This window comes from Somniosus microcephalus, chromosome 5 (genome assembly GCF_052327205.1).
Source record: "Somniosus microcephalus isolate GS21.2 chromosome 5, FLI_Smic_1.0, whole genome shotgun sequence".
Lineage (NCBI taxonomy): Eukaryota > Metazoa > Chordata > Chondrichthyes > Squaliformes > Somniosidae > Somniosus > Somniosus microcephalus.
The window spans coordinates 142,393,920-142,421,841 of NC_140991.1; the positions used below are offsets into that span (position 1 = coordinate 142,393,920).

General features: G+C 45.4%; 1 protein-coding gene across 5 annotated transcripts in view; it reads right to left on the reverse strand.

Moving 5' to 3' along the window:
• sgce (sarcoglycan, epsilon) overlaps positions 1-27,922 on the reverse strand; it is a 103,260-nt gene continuing 75,338 nt past the window's right edge. For 3 of the 5 annotated variants that reach the window (XM_085988300.1, XM_085988299.1, XM_085988302.1), the window contains 3 exons: positions 11,059-11,250; positions 8,164-8,207; positions 7,594-7,700 (listed from right to left, as the gene is read on the reverse strand). In XM_085988300.1, coding sequence (XP_085844426.1) covers positions 7,609-7,700; positions 8,164-8,207; positions 11,059-11,250 — 328 coding nt within the window. In that variant the 3' untranslated portion in view covers positions 7,594-7,608. Of the gene's footprint in view, positions 405-7,593; positions 7,701-8,163; positions 8,208-11,058; positions 11,251-27,922 lie in introns of those variants that run through there. The other 2 variants (XR_015078432.1, XM_085988301.1) reach the window with 2 other exon arrangements.

Genomic DNA, 27,922 nt, shown 5'->3' on the forward strand with positions numbered 1-27,922 from the left:
GAAACGTCAGGTATTTATTAATGGCACAATGTAACTTTGGTCATCACTAGGCAAGTCGTGCCAAAATTCCTTCTACCTGCAATACAAAGTTTTCCCAGTTAAGGGCTAGCCTCTTTTTCTAGCAAAAATGAAATGAAATTAATTAAAAGGCTTGTATAATTCAACATGTGCAAAAAGCAAACATTGCATTTGTTATGCTAGAACAGGATGTGTAAAACAGTGGTATAAAATATCAAATTCAGGACATAGTGGTACTGCAGACATTCATAGTCATGCACATTAGCACAGAGTAAAAACAGATCATGCATTTGGTCAGTATACAGAAAAAGAATAACCTTCCAAAGTGGAATCTGATATCAGGTAAATGCTTCATTCAGTTTTCCTTCCTCAGGTTTGCCATTTACCTAAAATGGATAAATAAAATTCATTAAATGAACATCACTGGAATTGTCCAAGATTCCCACAATAATGTAAGCTAGCTAAGAGCAGACAATGGGCTAATTTACCTTATTCCAGTGCTGACAACAACCTCGACTTTGGTAGCAGTGTTGCTGTTGCCTGATGCTCACCCTTACTAAAAAAGGAATTCCGGAGCAGCAATACAAATGCTACCCCTAATGGCTCTAGCCTCCATTTTTTTCTTGCTGTAGTTGGGTTGAGCATGCAAATTCTCAATTACTGAGCTGTTCGGACCTTTACTGCTCCTAACAGAAGGTCTTGTGGCCAAATAACAAGCAAAAATCCTGAACAACATTCCCACTAAGCTGCACGGCCACACAGCGGATTTCCATGGAAGAAACCCCACATGCGCGAAAATTTGAATGGGCCACGCAGCCAGTTAAAGGGACCACACATGAAAAAAAGAGGGAATAGTAATCCTGACTATACCATATTCCACAATACCATCAACTGAGGGTGTCTCTGAACTGCCTCTTTCACAGTAGTTTCTGTGCCCTAAACACAATGGCTGCGAATTTCCTCAGCGGTGCGAAGGAAACTCCATTTACAAGCATTTCTACGGAGGCAGAGTTAGAGTATCTGAAGAAATTCTTGGCTCTGAAACTATCCTGATGTGACCCTCTATTTAACATTTTAAGCAGCTTGATGAGATTTTCAAATAAAGGCATGTCTCAGTACCTGTTGCAAACTCCCCAAAAAATGGGGAACAGAGATTGAGAGTTCAAACCCCATTGAGAATTTAAATTCAATTTATAAAAAAAAGAAATATACATAAAAAAACGAGTATCAGTAAGTCACCATGAAGCTGTCAGTGTCTATACATGACTTCAGTCTCTCACCACCGTGGTTGACTCTTCTAAAGGGGCCTAGCAAGTCACTCAGTTGTATCAAAGTGCAACCAAGGCACCAAAACCTTCTCAGGGCAACTAGGAGTGGGCAATAACATTGACAATGCTGCCCACATCTCGAGAATGAACAATAAAAAGAAAGTGATCAAATCTGACCTTGATTGAACTAACTAGAGAAACCACTTTGAGAACAAGATAGCCTTCCAATACTGACTGCCTCTGGGCTCGAGTTGAGTGAGGTTTCCTTCACAGACCTGGCTGCCGGCTGACTGCTCCATGCCCTTTTATCCTTATCTCTCTGTGGAAGGGCTGTCCCTCTGATTCTTTGCTACTCAATCTTTCAATTAAATCAGTTATTTCTCCTGCTTTCACCTGTGGGTCTCAAGCAACCATTTTCTGTCATTCACAAAATGGAATTGGGGCCATCCTGGCTCAAAGGGCCTGGGATGAGACAACTGACTCTCTCTTAGGCTTTTTGAAATAGACTGTCAACTGCAATATTCCACAAACTGGCTCATCTAGCTTTAATACAAAGCTTCAATGCCTGCAGCCTAATGATTTTTGTTTAAAAAAATATTTTTGAAACACACTTCTTAACTTATTTCAAATGTTAATTTTTTTAATAAGACATTGGTTAGGCTACACAGTTGGACTATTGCAGGCAGTTCTGGGCACCCCATTTTAGAATGGATATTGGAGCCGTGGAAAAGGTACAGCAAAGATGCACCTGAAATATCTGCGCTCCTCTAATTCTGCCCTCTTCAGCATTCCTGATTATAATCGCTCAACCATTGGTGGCCATGCCTTCTGTTGCCTAGGCCCTAAACTCTGGAATTCCCTGCCTAAACCTTGCCGTCTCGCTACCTCTCTTTCCTCTTTTAAGATGCTCCTTAAAACCTACCTCTTTGCCCAAGCTTTTGGTCATCTGCCCTAATTTATCCTTATGAGGATCGGTGTCAAATTTTTTGTCTTAAAATACTCCTGTGAAGTGCCTTGGGATGTTTTACTACGTTAAAGGTGCTATATAAATACAAGTTGTTGTTGTTGTTGTTGAAGAAATGAGAGGTATAGCTGGGAAAGGCTTGAAAAATTGGGGTATTTCTTACTGTGGTGTATGTGCCTTTAAGAGCCCCAGGTGTGCGTAATGCCGGTAATTGCCACTTGGGCTATATAAGCCTGTGTATTGTGTATATCCTTTAGAACCCCCCCCCAGACTTGCTTAGTAAATACCTATGAACCAACTCCTGTCTTCAGTGTCTTTATCTACACACGGACACTACAGTGGCGACGAAGTGGAAACGGACTTACCTGCAATTCGGCAGCACCTCAAGGACATCGATTCCTCCAGCGTCCAGAAGACTCAAGGAAGTTATAGAAACTGTGGTTTTACCAGCTGTCCAAGCTGGTGGCAGGTACTGCGCTAATCCTTCCTGGGCGTCAGGCTGGGGCTCCAGCGTCGGGCTCTACAGCTGAGACAGGCAGCGAAATCGGAGGCAAGCAATAACGGACTGGGAGGGTGCACTCGGGAGACGGTCGGCGTGGCAAGCAGGTCAGCGTTTAGACCTCCATCGGGAACGAGTCTCCAACAGTGAATAAACGGAAACCACAGTAAAACAGCGTTGTTATCGGTAGCAGCGGCGGGAAAGCGCAGGAAGCGCCATATCTTTTTTTTGAAATGCCTAAGTCTGGCAATATGGATGCTTTTGATAACAAAACAGAGCCTAACTTTGGCAATATTGATGTTTTTGATAAGATAGAGAATTGGACCACATATGTAGAAAGAGTGGAGGTGTTTTGCACCGCAAATGGAATAGAAGATGAAAAAAAATCTTCAGTGCTTCTGGATCTAATGGGCGCAGAAACATACAAGCTGTTACGCAACTTAATCACTCCAGCCGAACCGATGGACAAGAATTTTGAGGAGACCTCTAAAAAGTATCTCACAATAAACACACACAAAGGCCTGTACCAGTACAATCGACTGGTTTTTGGAGTAGCATCACCTCCAGCTATCTGGCAAAGAGCTATGGAGCAAGTCCTGCAAGGGATTCCGGGGACTCAGTGTTACCTAGACGACATCCTTATAACAGGAGAAAACGACAACGAGCACCTTGCCAATTTGGAGCAGGTGCTCACTAGGCTGGAAGAACGGGGCCTACGAGCAAATCGCCCCAAGTGCGAATTTTTCCAAAATCAGATATCATATTGTAGCCACATAATTAGTAAGGAAGGGTTGCATAAGTCACCTGAAAAAATTGAAGCAGTTATAAAAGCCCCAGCACCTGAAAATGTTTCACAATTGAGGTCATTCCTGGGATTAATAAATTACTATCATAAATTTTTACCGAACTTATCAACTATTCTACACCCTCTTAATGATCTTCTACACACAGGAGTGATTTGGAAATGGAACGAAGACTGTAAACGTGCCTTCCATAAATGTAAAGACTTAATCACATCCGAGAAAGTTTTGGCTCATTACAACCCATCACTACCAATCAGACTGGCGTGCGATGCATCCCCTTACGGCATAGGAGCGGTATTGTCCCATAGATTCCCTGATGGCTCGGAACAGCCGATAGCTTTTGCGTCACGCTCATTGAACTCAGCTGAGCGTAACTATTCCCAGATAGACAGGGAAGCACTCAGCCTGGTATGGGGAGTGAAGAAATTCAACCATTACCTACACGGACAAAAATTTACCTTGCTGACTGACCATCAACCCCTCATCTCCATATTCAACCCTAAGAAAGGTGTCCCCATTATGACGGCACAAAGACTACAGAGGTGGTCCCTTTTTCTAGGGGCACACCAATACAACATTGAATACAAAGGGTCAAAACAGCATGGGAATGCTGACGGTTTATCGCGCCTGCCGTTGCCAACAATAGAAGAGGCACCTACAGTAGACCCAGTAGAGATATTCCACTCTACCATAGTGGAATGTCTACCGGTGACAAATTCTGCCATTGAAAGGGAGACCAGAAATGACCCTACTCTCTCACGGGTCTACGATTTAACAATGAAGGGATGGCCAGCACATGGCGAACCACTGTTGCCAGCATTCTCGCAAAGAAGAGAACAGCTGTCAGTGTGCCGAGGAACCTTGATGTGTGGATCCAGAGTGGTGATTCCACCCAAACTCCAGGATAAAGTGCTAAAGGAGCTTCACGAGGGGCATCTGGGTGGAGTGAAAATGAAGAACCTAGCTAGGGCGTTTGTATGGTGGCCAGGTATCGATGGAGACATCGAAGACATGACCAAGAGCTGCCTAGGATGCCAGAAGGTCCAAAATGCTCCGCCACAGGCCCCTCTACATCCATGGGAGTGGCCCTCATCTCCCTGGCAAAGGGTGCACATCGACTTTGCTGGTCCATTTATGGACTCAATGTTCTTAATCGCAGTTGATGCACACTCCAAGTGGCCGGAGGTAATAAAGATGTCCTCCACCACCACGGAAAAAACCATCACAGTATTAAGGACCATATTTGCCAGGAATGGGCTGCCGGAACAGATATGTTCTGATAATGGACCGCAATTTGTGTCCGAAGAATTCAGAAAGTTCTTAAAGAACAATGGGGTAAAGCACTACACGTCCGCCCCATACCATCCCGCCACCAATGGATTGGCTGAAAGGTTTGTCCAGACCTTTAAGAAGGCCATAAAGGCCATGGGTAATGAAGACATAAAACTTCAGCACAAGGTGGATAACTTCTTATTTGCATATAGGAATGCAACACATATGGTTACAAACCAAACTCCCGCCAGGATGTTCTACAATAGAAACCTAAGATGCCGGCTGGATTTGGTCAAGCCCAACATCCGAAGGGACGTGGAGAACCGGCAGTTTCAGGGCATGAATGAAAGGCCAACTAGGGCCTTCCAGATAGGCCAACCGGTTTTGGTCCGGGACTACCGTACCGAGAAATGGCAGCCTGGAACTATCTGCACACGACTAGGACCACTGATGTATACCGTGGACATCGGAGAAAGCATAATAAGGCACCATGCTGACCAAATCATCAAGTCATCCGAAAAGGGACAACCTACACCACCATGCTATACATCTAACAATGAGGTAGAGATACCCATATCTACCTCCGATCCGGTGATACTGGAACCCGATGAACCCGACACTGGCCTTCAAGCCGAATCAGCCTTGCCAGAAGAACCTACTACACCACCAGAAACTACTACACCCCCGAGGCGTTATCCGGACCGAGTCAGGAAGCCTCCTGAGAGACTAACTTATAATTAATTAATACAGCAATGTATATTATTTTGCATATAACATGTAATTAATAATTACTTAAAATATGATGTACTAGTTAGCTAGAAGGGGAGGAATTGTGGTGTATGTGCCTTTAAGAGCCCCAGGTGTGCGTAATGCCGGTAATTGCCACTTGGGCTATATAAGCCTGTGTATTGTGTATATCCTTTAGAACCCCCCCCAGACTTGCTTAGTAAATACCTATGAACCAACTCCTGTCTTCAGTGTCTTTATCTACACACGGACACTACACTTACTGGAACAGAAAAGGTAAGGGGTAGATTTAAAAGGAGAAGTTGGATGTTTTTTCACAACAGGGTTATTAGAACACAATGCTTTTATAAGATATATACTGAATCAGAGACTATAGTATTATTTAAACGGCAATTAGGTAATTATTTGAAAAGTAAGAAAGATTACAATGGAAGAAACAGGGAAATGGGAGTAGAGGCTCCAGTTAAAAAGACACTTCAGAGGACCCCCCAGTTTAATGTCTAATCTGAAAGATGGCACCTCTCTACTGCATTGAGGTGTTATTCTAGATTTTGTGCTCAAATCTCTGGAGTGGGGCTTGAACCCACAACCACTGAGCCACGACTGATATAAACTGCTATTTGATCAAAAAGAAAAGTAATTTCCCTCCCAGAAGTGGAACAATGCTGAGTTAATTTGCCCAATAGCCCAGTTGAAAGATGACAAAATACACCCTGCATTAGATGTTGCTGTGTTTGATTTTCTGATCATCTAAAATTAATGGAAACTGGATACAGTATTAGTTTCACTTAAAGCAGAAATGTAATAATTAAGTTTCCCAAGTAATGCCTTCCTATCTCTTAACAATAACAACTTGAATTTTTAGTGCCTTTAACATAGTAAAATGTCAAAGACATTTCGTTAGAGCATTATCAGACAAAATTTGACATCGAGCCACAGAGATAATAGGAAAGGGAAAGAGGCAGGTTTTAAGGAGTGCCTTAAAGGAGGAGAGAGGGGTAGAAGGGTGGAGAGGTTTAGGGAGGGAATTCCTGTGCTTGGGGCCCAGACAGCTGAAGGCACGGCTGCCAATGGTGGAGTGAAGGAAATCAGGGATACGCAAGAAGCCAGAATTGGAGAAGTGCAGAGATCTCGGAGGGCTGCAAACTGGATGAGCTTATAGATATAGGTAGATGCGATGCCATGGAGAGATTTGAACACAAGAATGAGAATTTAAAAATCGGAACTGTTGCCTGTCTGGGAGCCAGTGTAGGTCAGCGAGCACAGGGTGATGAGTGAGCGGGACTTGGTGCGAGTCAGGATACGGGCAACAGAGTTTTGGGTGAGCTCCAGTTTACGGCGGGTGAAAGGTGGGTGGTCAGCCAGAAGAGCGTTGGAATAGTCGAGTCTAGAGATAACAAAAGCATGGATGAGGGTTTCAGCAACAGATGGGCTGAGGCAGAGGCGGGAACGGGCGATGTTTCGGAGGAGGAAGTAGGCTGTCTTGGTGATGGACAGAAATGGGGTCAGAAGCTCAGCTCAGGGTCAAATAAGACACTGAGGTTGGGAAAAGTTTGGTTCAGCCTCACAGTGGCCAGGGAGGGGGAATGGAGTCAGTGGCTGGAAGTTGTGGTGGGGACCAAAGACAGTGATTTCGGTCTTCCCAATATTTAACTGGAGGAAATTTCTGCTCGTCCAATACTGGATGTCGGACAAGCAGCATGACAAATCAGAGGCAGTGGAGGGGTCGAGAGAGGTTGTGGTGAGGTAGAGCTGTGTGTCATCAGCGCACATATGGAATCTGACACTGTTTTTGAATGATGTTGCCGAGGGGCAGCATGTAGATGAGAAATAGGAGGGACAGATTTACTTACATCATAATAGTAACTTCCTAATACAAAAAAAATCCAAGACACAGCCTTCATATTAAAGGTAAAGCTGTCGGCATGGTACAAATGGGAGTCCACATGCCATAAAGCTTCTAATCGCCTGTGCTCAGATCAATGATTTACCCTTTAGATGGTGCTTGGCTTTGAGGGAAAGGGATTAAAAAAAAATTTAGAAATGTCTTTTTAAATAAAGTGTTGGAAAATCTTTACACTGGTTTGTACTTGCCTCAAATTGCAGAAATGTCGACATATAAAATTCTCCTCCAATTAGGAAAGCAAGAATGAAGAAGTAAAAGGTTTGATTATGAATTAAGAATTTAACACGTTAAGTTTTTTTCTTTCTGATAAGACTGCGCACACATTGACAAGAAAAAAAATGTGCTGCAAAGTAGCAAATGGCTTTGTTCTAGTTATATTAACATGCACAAAAATAGAATGGGCCTTTGCGACAGCTTTGCATGAAACATGTTATTGAAGGGTCCTTTTCCCCTGTATACTGATATAACAGTACTACCCCTTATCCAACATGCAATATCTGAGCCAGAGTATTTTGATTGTAACAAAATCTGTAATAGCAAATATTACACATACATTTATTAAATACAAAATACACATTCAGAAGGAGGCTTTTTTCGATATTTATCCTTCAATTATGTTGCATGGTAATCGATGTGATAGTGGTTTGAGCAAGGGATGGCTGGCGAGAGAGATGTTGGATACTGACCTGCACCTTGCTGCTGGGGCAGCTGCGTCTGTAATGGATGATTCCTGCAAGATTAGACAAGACTGAATTAGAATCAAATTCTGCATTTGGTGCATGACTTTTGTCTGTGTCAGTTTCTACTCTACCACTTTTAAATCTTTCTCACTTTTACAATATCAGTCTCTAATGCTCAGAAGGAAATAAATAACTAAACCATTACCTAATGAGACAGGGACTGTTTAGTTAGAAATATATATCACTCTATACTAACAATCAATTACTTCAGCCAATCCTAGTAAAACTACATATTTCAATGAACTGGCACTGTCAAAATTTTCTTACTCTAGTTTGTTCACCTGAGTGTTGATAACTTGAAATAAATCTTAGCTACAGTAATTAAAACATAGTTTGGTCCTTTTTCTAAGGCTATAAGGATATAATTTGTTTCCCCTCTTGCTTGTTCCCTATTAGTTTATGCATCTCCTATGTCTGAAAGAGTAGGACTGGCACACTTCTGCTCTCCACTGTCAATGCTACTCTTGGCTGACCACTGAAAGAGAGTCCCATTGAAGACTCTTCCTCTGATTTTTCTTTCCTTCCTTCCTTTCTGCAGGGAGTTAACTTAAGAAAAGTCAAGGATCAGAAATGGCCAATTGGCTCATCAATATTTATCCCTTTAGTACCCTAATTCTTCCATTACAGCATTCAAACATTTGGAATTATCCTTGAGCTCTACTTCACTATCTTTTCTCTTGTTCCCTCCACTGTGTCAGACTGCTTGTCCGACATACAGTTCTGGATGAGCAAAAATTTTCTCCAATTAAAAATTGGGAAGACCGAAGCCATTGTTTTCAGTCCCCTCCACAAACTCCGTTCCCTAGCCACTGACTCCATCCCTCTCCCTAACATCCGTCTGAGGCTGAACCACACTGTTCGCAACCTTGGCGTCATATTTGACCCTGAAATTAGCTTCCGACCACATATTCGCAGCATAACAAAGACCGCCTACTTCCACCTCCGTAACATCGCCCGTCTCTGCCCTTGCCTCAGCTCATCCACTGCTGAAACCCTCATCCATGCCTTTGTTACCTCTAGACTGGACTATTCCAATGCACTCCTGGCTGGCCTCCCACATTCCACCCTACGTAAACTTGAGGTCATCCAAAACGCGGCTGCCCGTGTCCTAACTCGCACCAAGTCCCATTCACCCATCACCCTTGTGCTCACTGACCTACATTGGCTCCCGGTTAAGCAGCGCCTCGATTTCAAAATTCTCATCCTGGTTTTCAAATCCCTCCATGGCCTCGGCCCTCCCTATCTCTGTAATCTCCTTCAGCCTCACAACCCCCCGAGATATCTGTGCTCCTCTAATTCTGCCCTCTTCAGCATCCCTGATTATAATCGCTCAACCATTGGTGGCCGTGCCTTCTGTTGCCTAGGCCCTAAACTCTGGAATTCCCTGTCCACCTCGCTACCTCTCTTTCCTCCTTTAAGACGCTCCTTAAAACCTACTTCTTTGACTAAGCTTTTGGTCACCTGCCCTAATTTATCCTTATGTGGATCGGTGTCAAATTTTGTGTCTGCAAATACTCCTGTGCAGCGCCTTGGGATGTTTTACTATGTTAAAGGCATTATATAAATACAGGTTGTTTTGTTGTTGTTGTTGTAATGCTTTTGCCTATGCTACCCTGACTGCAAACCATTCCAAGCATCATCACTCTTTCAGTAAAGGAGTTATTTGATATACATGTACTTTCTTGGCTTATATTGAAGTAATATTTTGCATTTACTTTAATTGCACTATTTAATACTTCATGTACATGAATGAGATTCCCCTTATCTGCCTTTCTACACTGTAGAGCTTGACCTTCTCTAATGTTTCCTTATAGTCTAACATGGGTTCATGCTTGTTTCTCTTTGTACCCTTTCCAATTCATCTACCTCTTTCAGAGCATGATGATCAGATTTAAACACAGCGCTCCAACATGTAAACCCGTGGTATAACTTCTCTAGACCTGTATTTTACTGTTCTTGTGACATATCCCAGCCTGCATTGACTTTTTTAATTGCTCCACCATTCTGTCTAGACATTGAAAGTAACGAGTTTACAATTACTCCCAGCCCCTGCATTAATTCAACTTCAACCACTCTATTTATGTGTCTCATTTTTTCAAGCCAAATGCAATAGTTGACTTTTCTCAGTTAGCTGGCCTCTGCTCAAAATATCCTTATACAGTATGAGAGTGGGGATAGTTTGAGCTGTGTTCTGTTCTGTGGCTTTGCACATTGGTGCTTCAACACGCAGAGCCATCATGGTGCCGGCGAGCCCATATTAATATGATGTGATGCTGTGTTTACATCATGTATAACGTATTTTCGTGCCATCACAAAACCATGGTACTCTATCAACTAACAGAAAATTTAAGTTTCAGAGTGACTCAATGCGATTAGTGCCTTGTATTTATCATTGAGAAACCAAGGTGAATGGTCAACAAGATTGAAGAGATTAAATAAATCAGGAAGTAATAATTAGGTAATTGCAGGAGTATGACAGGAGATGGGGAAGCAATAATCAAGAGATTCTGGTAACAATGCCAATGAGAGGCAGTGTGGTACTACCTCAGGAGATCCAAAAAGATGTATTTTGATGGTGCACCAAACCCAGATACACATGAATGTGAAACAATAGCTTGTGCTCCTCAATGCATCTCTCGTCACTTTAGAAATGCATGTACAAAGTGGGGGCCATTGATTAATACCCCTAAACACCAGCGCATGATAAAGTTATTCATGTGAGGCCTATCCTCCAACAGCAAAGAAATGCAAATATTCCACTTCCTTTGATCACTGTTGTGTTAGAGAGAAAAAAAAATCTGCATTATCTAATAATGTGGTATAAAATAAAAAAACACTCACTGTTGTGTCTGCATGAGAGGCATGTTGGACGTGTCACAGTTATCTGAATGGTGAAGGGGTGGCACGATCTCGCCAGTTACTGGGTTAAACACTGGCAGTGTGGAGAGGGGCCAAGCTGCCTCTCGGTTCTTCGACATGTTCCGAAGCTCTTTAGTTGACTTCTGGATGGAGCTGTGGTGAACTAACTGGATGCTGAAGAAACACGTGAAAATAGAAATGAGAAGATTATACTGTAAACTTTGAACACAACATCTGGTCGTAGTATCTTGCTTTTGTAAACAAAGCTAGACACTGCTCATATTCTGACTCGGGAAACGTGGTAAGTTCTAGTTTCTGGATTGAAAGAATTCACTCTGCAAGAAAGTTTCTGTTTGTGCATGTGATACTGTACTACTAAAGGTCATTTTTTAAATGTTATTTATGTATGAACTGCAGCTGTGAACTCAAATATATTACAGACTAGAAATATTAATTGGCAATAGTATTGGATTGATGTTTAATGCATTTCACAGAATCACAGAAACCCCACAGTGCAGATAGAGGCCATTTCGGCCCATCGAGCCTGCACCGACACATATCCCACCCGATCCCCGTAACCCCTACACCAACACATATCCCACCCTATCCCCGTAACCCCACGTATTTAATCCCCCTAACACTAAGGGTCAATTTATCATAGCCAATCGACCTAACCCGCACACCTTTGGACGTGACATTTGTATGACATTCCTGTCTATTTTAACAGAGGAATCAGCCTATTTAAAATAAACAGGTTAACTGCTCTGTTTAAAAAATGGAGAGAAATGCCATAGGAAGGTTAAGCAGTTTCTTCCTGCCATTATCGTCAAGTCATTTCTAGACTTATAACTCAAGATCCTCAGTCGAGCCTTTTCTTTGCTGCTGTGTTTCCATCTATATCTGAGACCCATCAGATGTTAATATGGTTTCATAAAATCATAGAATGGTTACAGCACGGAAGGCGGCTATTTGGCCCATTGAGTCCATGCCGGTTCTCTGCAAGAGCACTTCGGCTAGTCTCACTCCCCCGCCCTTTCCCCGTAGCTCTGCAATTTTTTTTCCTTCAAATACTTATCCAGCTCCCTTTTGAAAGCCGTGATTGAATCTGCCTCCTCCACCCTTTCCGGCAGTGCATTCCAGAGCTTAACCACTCGCTGAGTAAAAAAGTTTTTTCTTGCGCCGCCTATGGTTCTTTTGCTAATCACCTTAAATCTGTGTCCTCTGGTTCTCGAACCTTCTGCCAATGGGAACAGTTTCTCTCTATCTACTATTTTCAGACCCCTCATGATTTTGAACACCTCTGTCAAATCTCCTTTCAATCTTCTCTGCTCCAAGGAGAACAACCCCAGCTTCTCCAGTCTATCAACGTATCTGAAGTCCCTCATCCCTGGAGTCATTCTCGTAAATCTTTTCTGCACCCCCTCCAAGGCCTTCACATCCTTCCTAAAGCGCGGTGCCCAGAATTGGACGCACTACTCCAGTTGGGGACGAACCAGTGTTTTATACAGGTTCATCATAATTTCCACACTTTTGTACTCTATACCTCTATTTTCTCAACCTGCCCTGCCACCTTTAACGATTTGTGCACACATACCCCAAGGGGTTTCTGTTCATGCACCCCCTTTAAAATTGTACCTTTTAGTTTATATTGCCTCTCCCCATTCTTTCTACCAAAATGTATCACTTCACACTTTTCTGTGTTAAATTTCATCTGTCACGTTCTCCTCGCTGTTCACTATACTGCTAAGTTTTGTGTCATCTGCAAATTTTGAAATGGTGCCCAGTTCACCCACGTCCAAGTCATTAATATGTATCAAGAAAAGCAGTGGTCCTAGAACTGATCCCTGGGGAACACCACTGTATACCTTCCTCCAGTCCGAAAAAACAACCGTTCACCACTACTCTCTGTTTCCTATCACTTAGCCAATTTCGTATCCATGCTGCCACTGTCCCTCTTATTCCATGAGCTTCAACTTTGCTGGCAAGGCTACTGGCCCAGAAATTCGGGTCCCAACGCGCGAGTACGCACTGGGTACTCACGCATAGGCCCAACGAAAGTGCCGGCACTTCCGTTCCCCTGAAAGAAGGGGTTGACAGGTGGATCGCGTGCGCATCGAACTTACGTTTTTTTTGCAGGTTTCTCCGGGAGGGTAAGTCTCCAGCAGTTACACTTTTAAAAAGCAGGCACAAGGCCTGCTTTTAACAAGGTAAGTGGTGCATTAATTAAAATTAAAAAAAAATTTCCACAGGTTCATTATTTTTAAATACTTTAAAGAAAGGTAACTTTATTTTTAGCCCCGTTAGAAAATGTAATTAATGTTTTCAAAAATTTAAATTATTGTTTAAAATAGTTATTTCATGTAATTTATAGTTATTTTAAAAATGTGATTTAAAAAAAAAAATATTATTTGAAGTTTTAGTGATGATTTGGGGCTTATAGTATTTATAGGTTTGACAGCTCTTCCTGTCAAACTTATGAATGAAGCATTCTCTGCTACCATTGGCTCTCCATGGCCCACGTGATCCCAGGGGACGCATCGAACTAACTGCGCCCCTGGGATACGCAAGCACTGCACGCCGGCAGTTGGAGCAGGCCCAGGATCGGAATCCCACGTGGGCCCACAGCTCAACGGCCAGCGCGCTAGGTAAGTGCAGGTCGGGGGCTTGCACCTGCGGGAAGCCCCCGACTCGAATTTCTGGGCCATTATGTGGCACTTTGTCAAACACCTTTTGGAAATCCGAAAGAACAACAGAAAACGCTGGAAAAACTCAGCAGGCCAGGCAGCATCCATGGAGAGAGAAACAGAGTTAACGTTTCAGGTCTGGGACCCTTCATCAGAACTGGAAAAAGCTGGAGATGTAACAGATATTAAGCAGGTGGAGAGACCGGGGAGGGGGAGGAATTGAAGGAACATACTGTACTTTTGTAGGAGGCAGAAAAGATAAAATGTTGCAAATGGGAATGGCAAAATCATACAGCATGAAAAATGGGGGCAGGGGTTATAGTTTGAAATTGTTGAACTCAATGTTGAGTCCAGACGGCTGTAAAGTACCTAATCGAAAGATGAGGTGCTGTTCCTCGAGCTTATGTTGAGCTACATTGGAACAGTGTAATAGGCCGAGGACAGAGAGATCAGAGTGGGAGTGAGGCAGTGAATTAAAATGACAGGCGACCGGAAGCTCAAGGTCACCCTTACGGACTGAACGGAGGTGTTCCGCAAAGCGGTTGCCCAATCTGCGTTTGGTCTCCCCAATGCAGAGGAGACCGCATAGTGAGCAGCGAATACAGTATACTAAATTGCAAGAAGTACAAGTAAATCGCTGTTTCACCTGGAAGGGATGTTTGGGGCCCTGGACAGTGGGAAGGGAGGAGGTAAAAGGGCATGTGTTGCATCTCCTGCGCTTGCACGGGAAGGTGCCAGGCAAAGGGGAAGGGCTGTTAGGGGTGATTGAGGAGTGGACCAGGGTGTCGCAGAGGGAGCGGTCCCTTCGGAATGCTGAAAGGGGAGGTGAGGGGAAGATGCATTTGGTGGTGGGATCACGTTGGAGGTGGCGGAGGATGATCTGTTGAATGTGGAGGCTGGTGGGGTGAAAGGTGAGGACAAGGGGAACCCTATCATGGCTCTGGGAGGGAGGGGAAGGGGTGAGAGCAGAAGTGCGGGAAATGGAACGGACACGGTCAAGGGCCGTGTCAACCACAGTAGAGGGGAATCCTCGTTTGAGGAAAAAGGAAGACATGTCGGAAGCACTGGTATGGAAGGTGGCATCGTCAGAACAGACGCGGCGGAGACGGAGAAACTGGGAGAATGGAATAGAGTTCTTACAGGAAGCAGGGTGGGAGGAAGTGTAGTCCAGGTAGCTGTGGGAGTCAGTGGGCTTGTAGTGGATGTTTGTCGAAAGCCGATTGCCAGAAATGGAGACGGAGAAGTCAAGGAAGGGAAGGGAAGGGTCGGAGATGGACCATGTGAAGGTGAGGGAAGGGTGGATATTGGAAGTAAAGTGAATGAACTTATCTAGTTCAGGGCGAGAGCAGGAAACGGCACCGATACAATCATCAATGTACCCAAAAAAAGGTGAGGGAGGGGACCCGAGTAGGACTGGAACAAAGAATGTTCCACATATCCCATGAAAAGGCAGGAATAGCTAGGGCCCATGCGGGTACCCATGGCAACATCTTTAATTTGGAGGAAGTGAGTGGAGTCAGAGGAGTAGTTGTTCAATGTGAGAACAAGTTCAGCCAGGCAGAGGAGGGTGGTGGTGGATGGGGACTGGTTGGGCCTCTGTTTAAGGAAGAAGTGGAGCACCCTCAGGCCGTCCTGGTGGGTGATGGAGGTGTAGAGGGATTGGACGTCCATGGTGAAAAGGAGGCGGTTGGGGCCAGGAAACTGTTAAAGTGACAGAGGACGTCGTAAGAGTCACGAATGTAGGTGGGAAGAGACTGGACAAGGGGAGAAAAAATAGAGTCGAGATAGAAAGAGATAAGTTCCGTGGGGCAAGAACAGGCTGAAACGATGGGTCTACCAGGGCAGTCCTGTTTGTGGATCTTGGGAAGGAGGTAGAAGCGAGTTGTGCGGGGTTGGGGGACTGTGAGGTTGGCGGCCATGGAGGGAAGATCTCCAGAGGAGATGAGGTCAGTGACAGTCTTGGAAACAATGGCTTGATGTTTGCTAGTGGGGTCAAGGTCCAGGCGGAGGTAGGAGGAGTCGTCGGAGAGTTGGCATTCAGCTTCCGCACGGTAGAGGTCGGTTCGCCAAACTTATCAGCAGGTTTAATGATGATGTTAGGGTTGGATCGGAGAGAACGGAGTGCTGCAAGTTCAGAGGGAGGTAGGTTGGAGTGAGGGAGGGGAGCAGAGAAATTGAGACGGCCGATGTCACGTCGGCAATTAGCAATGAAAAGATCTAGAGAGGTTAAGAGGCCAGAGGGAGGGGTCCAGGTAGAATGGAAATTTTGAAAGCAGGAGAAAGGGTCAGCTGTGCGGGGGGAAGACTCCTGGCCAAAGAAGTGGGCACGGAGACGAAGGTGATGGAAAAAGAGCTCAGCATCGTGCCGAGCTCGAAATTCATTGAGATGGGGGAGTAAGGGGATGAAGCTCAGGCCTTTGCTGAGGACTGATCGTTCGGGGTCAGAGAGGGGAAGGTCAGAGGGGATAGTGAAAACACGGCAAGGGGTGAGATTGGAAGAAGGGATGGGGTCAGAGGAAAGTGATGGGGAAGAAGGTTCCGGAGGGGCGTTGGTGTCGCTTGCGATCCTTGACATCAGAAAGGAAGAAAAAAAGTTTTTTGTTGAGTCAAAGGATGAAATGGAACTGTGGGCCCGGACAGCTTAGAGATAGAGTGCATCGGTGCTGCTGAAGAGAGAGGTCGAGAGTGATCATGTGACGCCGCATGGCGTTCAGCGTGGATCTCAAGATGCGGCGAGAGCATCCATTTGGAAATCCATGTACACTACGTCAACTGCATTACCCTCATCAACCCTCTCTGTTACCGCATCAAAAAACTCGATCAAGTTGGTTAAACATGATTTGCCTTTAACAAATCCCTGCTGCCTTTCCTTAATTATTCCACACTTGTCCAAGTTGTTAATTTTGTCCCTGATTCTGTTTCTAAAAGCGTCCCCACTACCGAGGTTATACTGACTGGCCTGTAGTTGCTGGGTTTCAAAGTCACAAATTAAAAATATTGTAATAGAATATTAATAAGAATGCACAACTTTATTACAATTTTTACTTTATCTGACGGAGAGAAACCACTTCCGTAAAAACCTTGCACAGGGTGACCGTCAAAACATCACTGATTCTAGTAGGTAATTTACACTTTTGTGAATGAAAGGGTTAAAAAGAAAGCAAATCCTCTCAGTGTTTAAAATAGAGAGAAAGAGAAAGAGGTTACGTGCGAATTCACTAGAGCTGAGGAGAAGCCAGGTGGCGATAAAAAGTCTGCACAACGGAGCCTTACAAGAATAAGATAAGGCGTAGCCACCAGGCTACACACAGCCAATGCTAAAGTGTGAGAAAGATTTAAGAAAATGTCAGCTAAACTTAGAAGTAGTAACATAAAGAAATAAAAATGGCTTTACGAATTGGCTATCGGCTTGCATACATATATATATACTAATAGTTCTGAGTTTTGGAAAGGTAGAGGAAAGGAAACATCAGCTGGTCTGGCAGTTTGTAGAACTGCACTCGTGGTCCAAATGACAGAGATAAGAAGCAAAACAGAAAGAAGGGGCTCAGTTACAAAGACTGTTTGTAAGTAACCTATGACCTGCAGCCCAGTATTATAGACCGAATAAGGGTCACGAGGGCTTAGATGCCAGAATCATTAAGATATGGTTAATTAACTAATATACAATGTCAAATCAATTGAAAGACTAGATTTTGTAATCAATCAACTTTTTCTTAAAGATTTTAACTGGAGAACAATTGTTGCTTAAGCAGTGATGTAATAACCACGTGAATTTATGTATCTTCTGAATTTCTTTCAGCTCCTTGAGGTGTATAAAAGGAGCCTAACAGCTATGTAAAGTTGAGAAGGTGCTCACACAGACCGCGGGGTCTAAGGCGCTTCTCCCAGAGCTCTGATAATAAACTGCATCTTTTTACTTTTACATGGTTTAGATGTGAATTTATTTTCACCCCAACAGTGAATGTCCAGCTTATTTGGATTTTATGGTAATACCAGCTACATACTAGTGTATAAAAGCGTAGCTAAACTATCATTCAAGCCAGGTTAGAAGTTGCTAGGGCCAGGTTTTATGTATGTATTTTGAATTGGCCGTCATCTACAGAAGCTGTTAAAAGAGGATATATAAGTAACATTTTGTATTATTCAAGTAACATTTGCTACAATTCCTCTTTTTCACCGCTATCCTGTATATGCGGCTACAATCTACCCACTTTCCTGCTGGGTATTAAAGGCAATGGATTGATTAATTATTAAAGTCTCAGCATAGAAATAGTGAGTCTTGCATGAATTCATGTGTAGCTTCCAAATTGAAACCAGCAGCATTAACTGGGCACCAGTTGAAAAGGTTATGATGGATGCCGCACCTGGAATTCTCTTGAATAGAAGGCAGAATTGTAATAGTACCACAAACAAGTTATTTCATGTACCTACACTCAATGTGAAAATGAGCATTGACATTAAATGTAAGCAGCTGTATTCCCCACTGACTATGGCTGTGTTAAATAATGACACTGAGACAATGACCAGAAGCTACAGCCTCAGCAGTGACTACTGAACGTGTATTTCTGTGATCGTTTCCTGCATTTCTCAAGCTCCTTTTCTGAACAATCACTTGTGTTCTGAATATAATTGGGTTCTAAAAACATTTAGGCCTAGAAATTCAGTTTCGCCACGTTTGGGGCGCTACAGTCGAGCGTGCGCTAAATTTAGCGCCACCTTCAGCGAAATTGAGTTGCTTCGCCCCAAGAGGTTCTTGCTGCGCTAAAGCAGGCACTACCACAGAGGGCGGGCGCAACGCAGGTGCGGCCAGTTAGCGATTGCAGGCAGACACGCTGGCGCCGGTCACCTCTTAAAGGGGGAGGGTCGATTTGGCTTGCAGCCACGCCCTGCACATTGGAGCCCTGATTCTCGGCCTGGTCAGACCTGCTGCGACATTGTAACGCCTACGACCATGGAGGGGGCCAGGGAGCGAGCGCAGCGGTTCAGTGAGGGAGCCCTGAAGGTTCTGGTTGGCGCAGTGGAGCGCAGGCGACCTATCCTGTTTCCGGACAGTGGCAGAAGGCTGTTGCCCAACGAATATCGAAAAGCTTGGAGGGAGGTGGCACACAGAGTGACCTCCAGCAGCATGGTACCTAGGACCCCAACGCAATGCAGGAAGAAGTTCAACGACCTCACTTGGGTTGTCAGGGTGAGTACCCTTTCCAGTATCCTCTTCATCCCTGCATATGCACCTCAATTTATGGCCAAAGGGTCCTGAAAGCCCCAATGCCCAGCCCTCATCCAACACCTATGGGCCTCTCATGAAACTGGCATGCACATTCACCACTTTACACACTGTAAGGGCTATTCCACCATGGGAGGCAGTGCAGCCAAGATCAGGGCTTCACACTGTACTGAGAGCCCGTCCTTTCTCTTACAGAGCAGCGAGTGGAACGGATTATGGCAGGCCTGATGATTGGCCCCGTCCACTGGAGATGCCGACCCCGTTCTGGACAGCAATGGTAAGGTCATCACCTTTTTGACCTCTCCTTCCACTTGTGCCTCACACCAGCATCCTTTGCCACTATCGAACCAATGCAGTGCATTGCAGCACTCGTGCCTCCCTCGCTGCCGCCCTGCCCTCACGCTAAAGCAACTCTTGTACCTCCCTGCTTTCAAATGCTGATTCGTCAGGTGAGGAGGCGGGCCCTCAAGCTGCCACTCTGAGTTATTCTGAAGGCGAGGAAGAGGAAGCCGGACCATCAGTGCCACCCTCAGCCGAGGCAGCCCATGGCCATAATGGGGACACGTCTTCCCTGGAGGGGAGCAGGGGGGGGGGAAGGGTCTGAGGAGGGTGAAGCTCCAGGGCCCAGCGGGCTGCAGCAATGCGGGGGGGGGCGGGTAGGGAAGCTCGGCGGCCTTCTCCCCGGAGGGAGAGTCTGGCCTCCAGTCCTGCTACAGTGAGCGCAGAGGAGGTGCGGCTCCTCGCTGAAATGGGCGCCCAGGCGGAGCACAGGCACACTGAGCTCATGGCTGCAGTGGCAAGGATGCCTGACTCCATAGAGTCACTGGCAAGGAGTGTACAGGAATTCGGGGCAGCACAGGCAAGGAGTCTGCAGGGCTTCTGTGCAGCACAGGCGACTTCCACGCAAGTGCTTAGTGGTGCCATGCAGTCAGTGGCTGGTCTGATGCAGACACAGATTAGGGCCACACGAGCACTGACTGCTGCCACCCTCGCTAGATTGAGCAGGATTCGCCGGGGCCCTCGCCGCGCCGCAGCAGGCCAGCAGTCTGTGCTTCAGCAGATTGCTGCGCATGCTGCAGTGCTGCCCCGTGCGAGTGCCAGTGTGTCTGTGCTCTGTCAGGTTGGCAGCATTCCTGCTGCCAACACTGTCACTCCTCCACTGTAGCTGCCACCACCTGTAGGACAGACTGCTGCCGCCCAAGCAGAGTTGGAGCAGTCAGCAGCCGGGCCCTCCAGGCCCAGAGCTGGTCCAGGCCGTCCCCCAAGGGCATCTGCCGACTCAGTTTATGACACTCAGCAGCCTCCCCCAGCCTTGCTGCAGCCACTGGGGTCCCATTGCGGAGGAGCTGCAGGGTGGGAAGGGGCCAATCTCGCAAGTGAGGCAGATCACCCTCACAGGCCAAAAAGTAGGAGGTGTGGCAAAATGCTGTTTTTTTTTGTGAAGGCCGAGGATCATGGTCATTTTTGGTTAACTCTTTTGTTCATTGTCTCCAGGTTGTTCAAGCCAGTTATGTGCCTGACTCTTTTTTGGGGGGTTTCTCTGTATTTGTTTGTCATGCGGGAAGGGCACAGAGTTTGTTAAATAAATAATTGTCTTTATTCAGATTGTGCATGTTTGCACTTTGAACTATTTGTTGCCTTGACCGGCTCAGGATTTGCAGACCGGTTCCATTCATGTTCTTTCAATGGCACAAGCCATTCCCTCAGAGGGGGCCTAGAACCGACTTGCAATAAGCCGCTGACGGATGGCCCTTACACTTTGTGCCTCCCTCCTGTCTTGGTGCTCCTCCTCCTCCTCCTCCGGTGGTCCTCCAATGTCTGCTGGCAGTGGCTGAGTCCTGAGGATAGCCAGGTTGTGCAGCATACTACAACGAAATGGGAGACTCGCTCAGGCGAGTGCTGAAGGGCTCCCCCGGAATGGTCCAGACAGCGGAACCGTTGCTTTAGCACGCCAATTGTGTGCTCAATGATGTTCCTGGTCGCTTGATGGCTGTCATTGTATCGCTCTTCAGCAGGGGTGCTGGGCGCACGGAGCGGGGTCATCAGCCAGGTGCACAAGGGATAGCCCTTGTCCCCAAGAAGCCAGCCTCCTGGGTGAGCCGGGGCTTCGAAAAGGTCTGCCACAGAAGTCTGGCGCAGGATGAAGGCGTCGTGGCTGCTGCCTGGAAAGCGGGCATTGACAGCTAGTATCAGCTGTCTGTGGTCACACACCAACTGCACGTTCAACGAATGGAACCCCTTTCGGTTGCGGTAATCCTCGGCATTCTCTGGAGGCGCCCGCAAAGCCACATGTGTGCAGTCAATGGCGCCGTGGACCATGGGGAAGCCCACTATTCTTGCAAATCCCATTGCACGCTCCTGCTGCTTGTCCAGGGTCATGGGGTAGGAAATGTACTGACGTCTCCTTTTGAAGAGGGCATTCGTGACTTGGCGGATGCAGCAATGCACCGCGAACTGGGAGACATTGGCAATGTCCCCAGTAGCGGATTGGAAGGAGCCGGTGGCATAGAAGTTGAGAGCCACTGTCACCTTCACTGCCACTAACAGAGACGTCCTGCTCCTCAGCTGAGGCTGCAGATCTGTCTGAAGCAGGTGGCAGATCTCAGTGACCACCTCCCTTTTGAATCGAAGCCTCCAAACATACTGCTCCTCAGACATGTTGAGGTATAAGAACTGCTGGCGGTATACCCTGGGATGGTAAGGCCTCCTGTGCCGACGCCTGTTGGCCTTCCTCCATCTGGCCATGATTGGCACTCTCTCTCGGCGTCTCTGAGCCCTCTCAACGCAATGGAGAAACCCAACGTTTCCACCCATTGCAGCTCCCATTATATGTGGCCACTCAAGGCTATGGCACTGAAAAATCAATCCAACTGCAAAGCTCTGGGCTGAAGCCAGAAGTGCCTGTGCGAGCGCTGAGTCAATGCAGAAAGCTCTCTCCCTTTGTCTCTCTGCAAATCTCTCTCTCACACAGGAGTGGTCCAAAAATGGCTACCACTAAGAAGGCAGGAAGAGCCCCCTTTAAATAGCGCCCCCCCAGCCCACAGCGACTGGGAACCGTTTCACTCAACCAGTCGCTGGGATCGCCAGGCGGAAAGGGGGGCGCCACTGAAGTTCCGGTTCGGGGCGCCCCAAGGGCGTTGCGCCATGAAATGACGTCAGGATCTGCGCGCGCAGCTGAGCGGGTGTTGCGGTTTTGCGCCGCCGCTAAATGTCCGCTCAATTTTGCGAGAGGCGCAGTTCGCGCCGCGCCCGGGCGCCAGCCGCTTTGCGCCCCACTTAGCGCCAGCAGCTAGCGCCTTAAGTGGGCGATAACAACTGAATTTCTCCGCCGTAGAAAACGTTCGCTGAAAATGTTACTGTTTTGTCTTTGTAACAACAGTCACTGCACTTCAACATTAATTCACCATGTGAAACACTTTGAGACATTTCAGATGCACTGAGGGTTCAGTAAAAAGCCTGAATTTGGTGAATGCCGTTCATATTGTTTAAGTTACTGAGTGATACAACAACAATTTTCATTTTAAACACATATTTAACATTAAAAAAACTCCCAAGGTGCTTCACAAAAGTGTAATCAGACAAAATTTGACAGTGAGCTAAAGAAGGAGATATTAGGAAGAGTGACTAAAAGCTTGGTCAGAGAGGTGGAAGAGTGTAGGATTTCAAGGAGGAAATTCCACAGATTAGGGCCTAGACGACTAAAGGTGCGGCAGCCAATGGTGGAGCAGAGGATGCACACAAGACCAGAGTTAGAGGAACACCAAAGTTCTCAGAGGGTTGTAGGGCTTGGGAAGTTACATTAAGACCATTAAACGGATCTGAATACGAGAATGAGAAATTTCAATTGGAGGAGCTGGGAGACTGAACCAACGGAGGCCAGCAAGGACAGAAATGATGTGGTGCGGGATAGGATACCCACAGCAGAGTTTTGGATGAGTTGAAGATTATGGAGGGTGGAGGACAGGATGCCGGCCAGAAAAACATTGGAATACTCTAATCTGTAGATGACAAAGGCATGAATGAGGGTTTTGACAGATGTGCTGAGGCAGGGGTGGAGACTGGCGATGTTGCGGAGATGGAAGTAGGCAGTCTTTGTGATAGAGTGATATGGGGTTGCAAACTCAGCTAGGGGTCAAATAGGACTCCAAGGTTGCAAACATTCTGGTTCAACTGAGGCAGAGGCTGTGGAGGGAGATGGAATCACTGACAATGGTACAGACCTACAAGTTCCCCTCCAAGCCACACACCATCCTGACTTGGACCTGTATCGCCGTTCCTTCACTGTCGCTGGGCCAAAATCCTGGAACTCCCTTCCTAACAGCATTGTGGGTGTACCTACACCATATGGACTGCAGCGGTTCAAGAAGGCGGCTCACCACCATCTTCTCAAGGGCAATTAGGGATGGGCACTAAATGCAGGCCTAGCCAGCGACGCCCACATCCCATCAATAAATTTAAAAAAAGTTTGTGGCAGTAGCCGAAGACAATGTTTTCAGATTTGAAGCCACATGCTATATTGATGAGTATCTAAACATTTTCAAGGTAATAAGTTAACGTTTAAAGATAGGAGTATCACCACAGCATAAATCCCTTTAGAGATAGGTACAGGATTTAAATACAACCTTGCTTCAAAATGTAGGATTGCACTTAAAATTGTACAGGAACTGTTAAATATTTTACAGTGAAATTAGAGGGGTTTTTTTTGCCTTCTTTTTAAATCTGTGAACACTTTTTATACATCAACTTTGTATCTATTGCAGGAAAGTGTACTCAAAGTAGCAGACACACAGGTAACAATTTGCAAATTGTTTACACTTTAAATGGACAGCACACAACCTTAGAGTATATAAATTTATATCAATAGAACATTTGATACTTTGCAAAAAATATTTGCTGTACAGTTACATAAAGTGTAAATTACCTTTAGTGCTGCAAGCTAGTGGGCGAAAAGTCAGCGTCTCTTTATTTAGAACTAAAATGAGTGATCTGTTACCAAATATTCTGCAGACTAGATGTTTAATTCCCATTCAAAGTAGCTGACCTCACGCCAAAGGGTTTCTTCAATGCAACCTTTAATTCATTATTTTTTTTTAAATAAGTGGTTTGACCTTTACTGAGCAGAATGGGTGACAAATATTCCAGTGGTACTTTCCCCTTGAAAACAACACAACTCTTCTTTTGAGAAACCTCGGGGAGGGACCCAACCCTATGGCACAGGGCACCACAAAAGGTTGAACAGGAAATAGAATAGAAAAACCAATTAGTAGTGATTAGGTGACGCCAAGTATGGGTTTTCAGAGCCCATAGGTTGTAGGTAGGAAAGATTAAGGGAGGCAAGGAGTTCCATAGTTTTGAAGTCCTGGAAAAGAATGAGCTGGTATAGGAGAAGGTGGAATGAGTTTCGATTTTAACAGAGTGATGTTGCCTGGATTGGAAAGTGTGTGTTTGGTGGGAGCAAGAATAAAAATCCAAAAGAGCAATGATTGTAGTAGTATCAATAAAACAGAGAAAGATTACATGGGTGAGGGAGAAATAGATTGATTGAGAGAGAGTGAAGGTTGGAGGTAGGTCACCTATCGGATAACCAGCTTCGTCTTGAATTCTGGCCAGGAGTGCGAGTAGAAACCGCCTCCCCACATCGGGGAACAGTTTTCAAGACTTGGAATGAAGGGAAAACAAGCGATTGCCATGAAAGAGAAAACTGTTTTTCTTGGAAGCAGCTTTAGCAAATAAAAAAAATGTGGAAATTCCATTTGAGGTCAGAGGAAGAGCAGAACTAGGGTTTGAACTGTGGGGGGTGGTGGGGTTCACGGGGCGGCGGGCGAGAAGAGGGAAAGAAGATAACCGGGAAAATCACATGATCATATATTTATTTAATCTCCAAAGCCAATGCTGTACTGCACTGTCAGATGAGGCCTATCTAAATCAAGTTTTTTTTAATGAATATAAGAAATAGGAGCAGAAGTAGACCATTCGGCCCTTCGAGCCTGCACCGCCATTCAATGAGATCATGGTAGATCTTCTGCCTCAACTCCATTCACCGGCCCTATCGCCATATCCCTTGATGCCTTTACTAGTCAGAAATCTATCGACTTCTGTTTTGAATATACCCAATGACTTAGCCCCCACAGCCCTCTGGGGTAGAGAATTCCAAAGATTCACCACCCTCTGTGTGAAGAAATTTCTTTTCATCTCAGTCCTGAATGGCCCACCCTTTATCCTGAGGCTGTGGCCACTGGTTCGAGACTCCCCAGCCAAGGGAAACATTCTCCCAGCATCCACCCTATCAAGCCCTGTAATAATTTTGTATGCTTCAATGAGATCCCCTCTCATTCTTCTGAATTCAGGAGAATACAGGCCTAGTTTACTCAATCTCTTCTCATACGACAGTCCCGCCATTCCAGGAATCAATCTCGTGAACCTTCGTTGCACTCCCTCTATGGCAAGTATATCCTTCCTTAGGTAAGGAGACCAAAATTGTACACAGTACTCCAAGTGTGGTCTCACCAAGGCCCTATATAATTGGAGTAAGACTTCTTTACTCCTTTACTCAAATCCTCTTGTAATGAAGGCCAGCATACCATTTGCCTTCCTAATGGCTTACTGCATCTGCACATTCACTTTCAGTGGCTCATGTACAAGGACACCCAGGTCCCTTTGAGCATCTGCATTCCCCAATCTTTCACCATTTAGGAAATACTCTGCCTGTTTTTTCTACCAAAGTGGATAACTTCACATTTATCCACATTATATTCCATCTGCCATGTTCTCGCCCACTCACTGAGCCTGTCGAGATCCCCTTGAAGCCTCTTCACATCCTCTTCACAACTGACACTGCCACCTAGCTTTGTATCATCAGCAAATTTGCAAATTTAGTCTCCTCATCCAAATCATTGACATAGATTGTGAATAGCTGGGGCCCAAGCACCAATCCTTGCAGTACCCCACTAGTCACAGCCTGCCATCCTGAAAAAGACCCGTTTATCCCTACTCTTTGTTTTCTGTCTGTTAACCAATTCTCAATGCATGCTAGTATATTACCCCCAATTCCATGTGCCCTAATTTTGTTCACCAACCTCTTGTGTGGGACCTTATCGAAGGCCTTCTGAAAATCCAGATACACCACATCTACCGGTTCCCTTTTGTCTACTCCACTAGTTACATCTTCAAAGAACTCCAATAGGTTTGTCAAACAGGATTTCCCTTTCATAAATCCATGTTGACTCTGCCCAATCTTAGAAACTAATAGTAAGTGCCCAGTTATTGCATCCTTTATAATAGATTACAGCATTTTCCCAATTACTGATGTGAGGCTAACAGGTCTGTAGTTCCCCATTTTCTCTCTCCCTCCTTTCTTAAATAGCAGGGTTACATTTGCTATCCTCCAATCTGCAGGAACCGTTCCAGAATCTGTAGAATTTTGGAAGATGACAACCAATGCGTCCACTATTCCAATGGCCACCTCTTTCAAAACCCTAGGATGTAGGTCATCCGGCCCTTGGGATTTCTCGACTTTTAGTCCCATTAATTTTGCTAGTACAGTTTGAGCACCCATGTTCCGGAATCTGGGACGATTGGTGGCAGGGTCGTCCGGAATCCGTAAAATGTTCAGGAATCCGGACACCCTGTTTCCACCGCCAGCCGGGCCCAGGCATTTCCAGACTCGGAACGTGTTTCTGATGTCCGAAGTCTGGAAATGCCCGAGCCCAGGTTGCGATATTTCCGGACTTCGGACATCAGAAACACGTTCCGAAGTCCGGAAAAACACGAAAACCGGCTCGGCCTCGGTCCCGAGGTTGCCGGATTCGGGACGCTCAACCTGTACTGTTTTTTTTTTTACTAATAATAATTTCTTTAAGTTCCTCATTCTCACCACACCCTTGGTTTTCTCGTATTTCTGGGAGGTTTTTTGTGTCTTCCTCCGTGAAGACATAAACAAAGTATTTATTTAATTTCTCTGCCATTTCCTCATTCCCCTTTATAAATTCTCCTGTCTTTGACTGTAAAGGACCTACATTTACCTTCACCAGTCATTTCCTTTTCACATACGTATAGAAGCTTTTACAATCCGTTTTTATATTTTTCGCTAGTTGTGCTCATATTCCATTTTCCCTTTCTTTATCAATTTCTTGGTCCCCCTTTGCTGATTTCTAAAAAGATCCCAATCCTCAGGCTGACCGCTTTTTCTGGCAACTTTATAAGCTTCCTCCTTTGACTTAATACTACCTTTAATTTCTTTTGTGTGCCATGGTTGGATCAGTTTTCCTTTTGGGTTTTTATGCCCCAGAGGAATATATGTTTGTTGCAAATTATGCATTATTTCCTTGAATGTTAGCCATTGTATGTCCACCTTCATACCTTTTAACATAAGAAATAGGAGCAGGTCAATCGGCCCCTCGAGCCTGCTCCGCCATTCAATAAGATCATGGCTGATCTGATCCTAACCGCCAATCTACTATCACAGAACCATCTCCTGAATCTAACAGAATTAGACACACGAAATAGGAGCAGGATCAGGCTACACGGCCCCTGGGCCCGCTCCGCTACCCACAGGGCCATGACCATTCCGAACCTAGACTCATGTCCAAATTCCTGCCCGCTCCCCGTAACCCTTAATTCCCTTTACTTCTAGGAAACTGTCTATTTCTGTTTTAAATTTATGTAATGATGTAGCTTCTACAGCTTTTTGGGGCAGCATATTCCATGGACCTACCACCCTCTGAGTGAAGTAGTTCCTCCTCATCTCAGTTTTGAAAGAGCAGCCCCTTATTCTAAGACTATGCCCCCTAGTTCTAGTTGCACCCATCATCGAGAACATCCTTCCCACATCCACCCGATCCAACCCCTTCACAATCTTATATGTTTCAATAAGATCGCCTCTCATTCTTCTGAACTCCAATGAGTAGAGTCCCAATCTACTCAACCTCTCCTCATA